This window comes from Andrographis paniculata, unplaced genomic scaffold, assembly GCF_009805555.1.
Source record: "Andrographis paniculata isolate CXL003 unplaced genomic scaffold, ASM980555v1 Contig76END, whole genome shotgun sequence".
In the NCBI taxonomy this organism is placed as follows: Eukaryota; Viridiplantae; Streptophyta; class Magnoliopsida; order Lamiales; family Acanthaceae; genus Andrographis; species Andrographis paniculata.
In genome coordinates this window covers 319,704-328,104 of record NW_026137613.1, presented here as the reverse complement: position 1 = coordinate 328,104, position 8,401 = coordinate 319,704, and the positions used below count along the sequence as shown (strand labels likewise).

General features: G+C 35.7%; 2 protein-coding genes across 2 annotated transcripts; both read right to left on the bottom strand.

Moving 5' to 3' along the window:
* Window positions 1–545: 545 nt before the first annotated feature.
* LOC127266476 (probable Histone-lysine N-methyltransferase ATXR5) lies at window positions 546–1,826 on the bottom strand. Its single transcript, XM_051296736.1, has 5 exons — window positions 1,760–1,826; window positions 1,309–1,541; window positions 1,111–1,211; window positions 801–1,013; window positions 546–705 (listed from the first exon to the last, which is right to left on the bottom strand). Exons 1-5 carry the CDS (start codon window positions 1,824–1,826, stop codon window positions 546–548), a joined length of 774 nt encoding a protein of 257 aa, XP_051152693.1.
* A 2,948-nt stretch (window positions 1,827–4,774) lies between these two features.
* LOC127266475 (probable Histone-lysine N-methyltransferase ATXR5) lies at window positions 4,775–8,124 on the bottom strand. The gene is made up of 6 exons (XM_051296735.1): window positions 7,788–8,124; window positions 7,487–7,576; window positions 5,523–5,755; window positions 5,330–5,430; window positions 5,021–5,233; window positions 4,775–4,934 (listed from the first exon to the last, which is right to left on the bottom strand). The coding sequence occupies exons 1-6, from the start codon at window positions 8,122–8,124 to the stop codon at window positions 4,775–4,777; spliced, it is 1,134 nt and encodes a 377-aa protein (XP_051152692.1).
* Window positions 8,125–8,401: the final 277 nt, after the last annotated feature.

Genomic DNA, 8,401 nt, shown 5'->3' with positions numbered 1-8,401 from the left:
ACCTTCTTAGACCTCAAAATAACTGTCTACTACGCTTTAGCGCGCTCTGACAAATCCACGGGTTGAATGATTTCGCCTCGAATATTTTGCCATCAGTCAAAAAATTATTCGATGCCCTCGAGAATCTTGCTAATACAGTTTCACTATGTTAGCACAAAACACAAAAAAGAATGCACAAATGCCTAGCAAACTCACCGAGTAAGTGAATAGCGATAGAAAAAAAAACATTTGTTTCTAAAAACAAGAAGATATAAAGATTCAACCAACCAACAGAGCAATGAAAGTTTCGATTTACATCAATAGCGATGCGCTCGAGCGCTTGAGCACGCGAGCGCCAAATACATTTGCTCGGCACCATGAGGTTCTTGGTGCCACTTAAACACACAACAAACAAACAATCCACAATAATACTTAAACACACAACAAACAAACAATCCACAATAATACAATCCAACACAAGCACAAGGAAGGACAGACAAATTTGTATCTTGTTTCTTCAGATAAAATAAAAAATAAAAAAATAAAAATTACGACAACCACGAAACTCAGAAAAAATTATGAGTCGGATAGGTGTGTTTGTGGCCATTGTAACCATAGTACAGCCTCTCGCCTTTGGCAATATCCCGCGCCGCAACGAGAATAACCCTGCACTCACCATACACATCGTACCTCAGGCACTTGATATTCACTTTCTTCTTACTTTCCCTGCAGGTACAGAGTGAGATCAGTTCAAGTTACCATTTGAGAACCAAGAAGAAAAAATCGATAAAAAAAAAAAAAAAAAAATGCAGAATGCCTACCGAGTTGAATTGTTTATGCCGCTAATGAAGGTGAGAATGTTCCCGTGCTTATCGGGACAAATTACAAGGCTTTCGACAAAATTGGTCGCAGAAATGAGGGTCATCATGCTATCAGAATCGTCGCGAAACTGGTTCTTGAAGTAGTCGACGTCCCCTGCATATTCGCCAATTAGGGTCATGTCCTTTATATGGCCATCAGCTTGGACAACATACCTGCAGACTAAAATTAATTAAATTTCCAATCTAGTATATATCTAACAATATAATTAACGGAATCAAAATATCGAGCAAATCTATCATTCGTGAGTACCCTTCGACTTCATCATGCGTTTCAAGAAGAGGCGGAAGATTTCCTCTTTTGTTCATAGCTTTGCACAGCTCCAACGTCGCGATATCTTCCCTTGAAAGAATCTGATTGTAAAAAGCACAAATGATGCATTCAACGGTCGATGTAGTTAAAGACTTAGTCGATAAAAATTGCACAAGATATGATATATTCTCACTAAACCTGAATTCCTCCTCCCTTTTTGAACTTGGCTTGATTTTCTGATCTGTCGGCCATGCCAGGCACATAAGTCAGCTCGTTGCAGAATTCCATGCCGTGAGCTCGCAAAGCCTCGTCATGAGATCCTAACTGTACCAACTGTCTTGGTGGATCCTTTGTAGGAACAAATGGCAGCAATCTTCTTCGTCGCTTTTGAACCACCAATGTATGGCTACCGCGGCGACGCTTTTTAGAATCTACAACAATAAAGGGAAAATAATTATGTTATCCATCTAGAAGCAGAGAAACGACAAAGCAAAATTCTACACAACTGAATTAACGGACAGAGAAATAACAAAGCAAAAGTCAGCACAACTGAATTAGAGAAACATTATGATATTTATGGTGATTTAATTCTTTCGATGTCGGCTTTTTAAAGAAAGCAACAAAAATCTATCACTTTTTCGAGACTTGCCAAAAATTAGAGCATCAACTCTAACTAAAGACAAGTATTCCTTAATTATAGCCAACACATGCTTCATTAAACATGTTTTGTCGTCTATGTTGTCGATTTCCTAATATTCACGCGACAAAAAAGAATCTAACTAACGACCATTGATTTTTCGCCATCTACTATAAATTGTTCAAATATCGCCTTGGATTGTGCTCTTTATGTCGCGAAATGTTCTAATTCGGTGCAAGTCTTTCGCACTAATAGGCGATCGATATTCTAACAATTACAACCTCATGTACTTACCCAAATCTTATAAGAAGCATAATCAATCTACTCCAAAGTATAAAAAGGTAATGCCTACCTTATGTTTCAAAAGTTTCTTATAAGATATCAAGTATGAATTTCTTAGGACATACATCCAAGAATGACATTGTTGCCTTAGTACTGTAATAAAAGCTTGATAGTCATTCTCTTTTGCAAGTATTTAAAATCATGAGACAATTTTTTCAAGAAAAAAATTATTATAACATAGATTGCATCAAAACTATTTGCTCTTGAGAGTTAAAATAGGTATGGAGGTGTAGTTGAACTTATAAATGTAGAGAAATTTTTCATTGACAATGGACACACAAAATCCTAATTAAGGGGATGTCTTTAAACGCTACAAAGATATTGGTAGGAGTATATATATATAAACAAAAACTTTGAGTTACATGTCAAAGCCAATATTTCCGACTCGGGCTAAATTAATATTTTTTACTGCAAGAAGCCTCCACATATATTATTCCCTCTGTTTTAAGTAGTTATAAAAAAATATTCTCGTTTATTTTTTAAAAAAAAATTTACTGGTTTTTTTACTGTAAAAAAAGTTACCAATTATTATTCATTTTTATTAAAACTCATGTCCGATCAAATGAGCGCACATTTGCAACAAAGAGAGTATTATTTATTTTTCCAAAAAAAGATTTAATTAAAACAAATTCAGTACGACTTGTCCTCAACACCACCAGAAATTCCACAATGACAACTCCTGCAGCGGCGGCGGGCGACGACGGCGGTTTTCCTCTGTTATTTCTGCTTGCTTTTTGTCTTCCCTACTCTATGGAATTGAGCCTCGAAATGCGGCAATAAGTTGGGTTTGGAAAGAAGAAGAGAGAACGAAGTCAGAAGAAAAATGAGGCATTGATTATCCATCATCTGCTCAAGGGCAATCGATTTTCAATCGATTTTGGAGGCTCGAAATTAAACTCACTTTATGAAAATTATTACGCCGCAGTCTAAACTTACAAAAGGGGACAAAAAGAACTTCTACACTACATGTCAGCCATTACTTTTAGCTCTACTTTTTTTCTAATTCTGAGCATTTGGAAACTAGGTTAAAAATTATTTGACATAAATTAAATCAATATGAAATTCAATAAATTTGAGTATAACTAATTCTCTTATGAAATATAAATTATTCTATCCATTCACATAAAAATTCTAGTTTTTTTTTTTAAAAAGTTCTAGTTTTGTTCTTTTACAAAAAAAAAAAAAAAAAAAAAAGTTATCAAACAAAATCAAACAAGCATTATATCAATATATTTGTAAAGAATGAGCTATTTGGTGCAGTGTTTAAGCTACTGACAGCAAGGACATCAATATGATTCTCATCGACGCCTTATGTATGTTGCCCAGAACCAGAACCTACCTTGAGTAACTTTCTTGATTGACTTGTTTGGGTGTTTTGGATTTTGAGTTGGGATTTGAATAGTAAAAATTTTGAATTTGAATAGTAGTACGATGTAATATAAATAGGTGTTGATGTGATATTTTAAATGTAATATTAATTTTTAGTATAATAAAAAAAATAAAAAATATGTATTTAATTTGATATTTTTGGAGGAAAAATTAAGATGAATAATGTATTTAAAATTCAATCCCCAAACAAGGACACCCCTAATTTACAGCCTGTTTTTTTTCTTGTTACAATAGTAACAAATGAAAAAAATTAAAAATAAAGATATATAAAGATGATTGGGAACAAATATAATGGTATTGGGTGGATTAATTAGTAGTTCCAAATATAGTCTCTCGTGTTTTTCTTCCTTCATATAATTTGGAACAGCCACAAAATCTCATACTACATAACATATTACATTTTCAATCAGCAGAACAATGAGTGTTACTAAGCAACAAAATTATATATATATATATATATATAAAGGGGAAGTGAACAAATTATTGAATGATAAAAGAAAGTCACATTTAGAACATAAAAGTGACTTAGAACCATGGCAATCTCACACAACACAAGAACCAAATCAAAGAGTTTCTACAAAACAAATTTGTCTACACTTTCTTAGAACTTACACTTCAATGAACAAAAACACAACACCTATAACATCACATGTCATCTCATTCTCACAATTCAATTGAAGCACACTTAACCAATTCTTGTATAAAGATTATGAAAAGCCTCCAAATTAGGCAAAAGATAAATACAAATATATATATATGTATAAAACTTATGTAATAAAGCCAATTACCTTCTTAAACCTCAAAAGAATTGTCTACGACCCTTTAGCGCGTTCTGACAAATCCACGGGTTGAATGATTCCGCCTCGAATATTTCGCCATCAGTCAAAAGATTATTCGATACCCTCGAGAATCCTGTTAATAGAGTTTCACTACGTTAGCACAAAACACACAAAAGAATCCACAAATGCCTAGCAAACTCCCCGAATAAGTGAATAGCGATGAAACAAAAAAAAACATTAGTTTCTAAAAACAAGAAGATACATAAAGATTCAACCAACCAACAGAGCAATGAAAGTTTCGATTTACATCAATGGCTATGCGCTCGAGCGCTTGAGCACGCGAGCACCAAATACATTTGCTCGGCACCACGAGGTTCTTGGTGCCACTTAAACACACAACAAACAAACAAGCCACAATAATACAATCCAACACAAGCACAAGGAAGGACAGACAAATTTGTATATTGTTTCTTCAAATAAAAAAATAAAAAAAAAAAAATTACGACAACCACGAAACTCAGACAAAATTATGAGTCGGATAGGTGTGTTCGTGGCCGTTGTAATCATAGTACAGCCTCTCGCCTTTGGCGATATCCCGCGCCGCAACAAGAATAACCCTGCACTCGCCATTCACATCGTACCTCAGGCACTTGATATTCACTTTCTTCTTACTTTCCCTGCAGGTACAGAGTGAGATCAGTTCGAGTTAGCGTTTGAGAACCAAGAAAAAAAAATCGATAAAAAAAAAATGCAGAATGCCTACCGAGTTGAATTGTTTATGCCGCTAATGAAGGTGAGAATGTTCCCGTGCTTATCGGGACAAATTACAAGGCTTTCGACAAAATTGGTCGCAGAAATGAGGGTCATCATGCTATCAGAATCGTCGCGAAACCGGTTCTTGAAGTAGTCGACGTCCCCTGCATATTCGCCAATTAGGGTCATGTCCTTTATATGGCCATCAGCTTCGACAACATACCTGCAGACTCAAATTAATTAAATTCCAATCTAGTATATATCTAACAATATAATTAATGGAATCAAAATATCGAGCAAATCTATCATTGGCGAGTACCCTTCAACTTCATCATGAGTTACAAGAAGAGGCGGAAACTTTCCTCTTTTGTTCATAGCTTTGCACAGCTCCAAAGTGGCGATATCTTCCCTTGAAAGAATCTGAAAGAGCACAAATGATGCATTCAACGATCAATGTAGTTAAAGACTTAACCGATAAAAATTACACAAAATATGATATATTCTCACTACACCTGAATTTCTCCTCCATTTTCGAACTTAGCTTGATTTTCTGATCTGTCGGCCATGCCGGGCACATAAGTCAACTCGTTGCAGAATTCCATGCCGTGAGCTCGCAAAGCCTCGGCGTGAGATCTTAACTGTACCAACTGTCTTGATGGATCCTTTGTAGGAACAAATGGCAGCAATCTTCTTCGTCGCTTTTGAACCACCAATGTATGGCTACGCCGGCGACGCTTTTTAGAATCTACAACAATAAAGGGAAAGTAAGTATGTTATCCATCTAGAAGCAGAGAAATGACAAAGCAAAAGTCAGCACAACTGAATTAACAAACAGAGAAACGACAAAGTAAAAGTCAGCACAACTGAATTAACGAAACCTTACCATATATATGTTATGGTTATTTAATTCTTTCGATGTCGGCTTTTTAAAGAAAGTGACAAAAATCTATCAATGTATTATCGAAACTTGCCAAAAATTAGAGCATCAACTCTCACTAAAGACAAAGTGTGCCTTAATTATAACCAACACATGCTTCATTAAACATTTTTTGTCATCTAAGTTGTTGATTTCCTAATATTCACGCGATAAAAAAGAATCTAACTAACGACCATTGATTCTTCGCCATCTACTATAAATAGTTGTTACAAATATCGCCTTAGATTGTGCTCTTTATGTCGCGAAATGTTCTAATTCGGTGCAAGTCTTTCACACTAATAGGCGATCGATGTTCTAACAATTACAACCTCATTTACTTACCAAGCTAATCCAAATCATACAAGAAGCATAACCAATCTACTCCAAAGTATAAAAAGCTAATGCTTACCTTATGTATGTTTCAAAACTTTCTTTAAGATATCAAGTATGAATTATTTAGGACATACATTGGAAGAATGCCAATTGTTGCCTTAGTACAGTAATTAAAGCTTGATAGTCATTCTCTTTTGCAAGAATTTAAAATCATGAGAAAAAAAATGACTATAGCATAGATTGCATCAAACCTATTTGTTCTTGAGAGTTAAAATAGGTATGGAGGTGTAGTTGAAGTTATTTGTCATGTAAATGGTATTTCTTCATGTAGAGAAATTTTTCATTGACAATGGATACACAAAATCCTAATCAAGGGGATGTCTTTAAACAATACAAAGATATTGGTAGGAATATATATTTGTATATATATATATATATATATATAAACAAAAGCTTTAAAACCTTAGAGTTGAACAATTTCTACCCATAAGATAATCACACACACACACATCATGTTAGAAGACTCATTACTAAGAGCATGTCTAACTTTGGACACTTAATTTAGTGTAAAAAAGACATCTTTGGTAATATGCTTACACCAAAATTTTATAAACCCCAATGAATATATTTTACACCAAAATGGTGTGAGGAACACTAAATTGAAACACCATTTTATGCTGTAATGGAAATGGTGTTTTGATGTTCCATGGACAAAGGAAAAGTGTTGTACTTTGTAAACAAAAATGTTTCAAGCTATTCCATTGAAACCATGATCAAGGAGAGATCTTTGCATTGAGGAAATAAACCAGAAAATTTTTGAAAAACCCTTTTTGTATTAAGAATATTGAGTATATATAAATCACCTCCAAGAAAATTTTCTGAAACTGGTTCATGCCAGATCTTTGATTTGAGAATATTTTATATATATACATACATACAATATTTGACTCACCCCCAAGATTTCTTTCTTTGTTTTTTTTTTTTTTTTTTTTAATATTTTGAAGCTGATTTATGAGAGATCTTTGCTTTGATCGAACAAATTCAAGTATATATATCACCCTCAATTTTTATTTTTTATTTTTTAATCTTGGAAACTGATTCATGAGAGATCTTTAATTTGCTACGAAAAATTCAGGTGTATATATAATATATATATATATATATCACCCCAAAAAATAAATTAATAAATCTTTTCTTTGAGAAAATCCATCTGAAGAAATCTACAACCTTTGGTGGATCCGCATTCCTTCGCAGTGCTTTCCCCATCCTTATCCTTCTCAATCTGGAAAAACTCGAAAAGCTTCCTTTGTGTATAACCTGCACATGAAATAACAAACTAATTAATTAATTAAATTAGCAGACAATCAATTCAAATCTCATCTCCATCTCCATCTCCATCTCTATCTCCATCTTCATCGCCATGAATTCACAGAAAACCCTAAATTAAATTCTCGACCGTATCGACAAATCGGCGGATCTAATCACAATTACGTGCATGAGTGTGTGGAGATTCAATTGGAGGTTTTACATTCGAGGGGAAGATGGAGCTGGCGGGAGCAGGCAGGGCAGAGCCAGGCGCCGTTAGGTATTCGGGGGACGATGGGGCGGACGCAGAGCATGTGGTACCCTCGATTGCATTCGTCGCAGACCAGCAGCTCGGCGCCGCGGTCGCCGCTGCCGCATTGCTCGCAGGCCATACGGCTGTAGAAGGCGTCACCGTCGACATCCTCGTCGTCGCTGTCGAGGACCACCGCCCGGCCGGCGGTGCTGAGGATTTCCCTCAGCGACCTGTACTTGATCCGCGGCCTGCCCGCCGACCTGCTTCTCGAACGCAGCTGGGTTGAGGGGAGCCACCACGGCGCCATGGCCTGGAACTCGTCTGCGGATTGGATCGTCGTTGTTAGGGTTTGATTTGAGGGAGGAATTTGGATTTGATTGTCTGCGTTTTTGTGAGGGAATCTGGCGATGGCTGACGAGGGAGGAGGAAGAAGAGGCTTGTGTAGTGAATGTGAATGGAGAGGGGAATATTGTTAGGGGAGAACTGGAGGGGCTTTTTCGTCATTTCATGTTGCCTCACTTCAGGTAGTGTACAGTGCTGTATTTTGTTTAGACACGTGTTTTTATGTAAAATTTAAATAATTT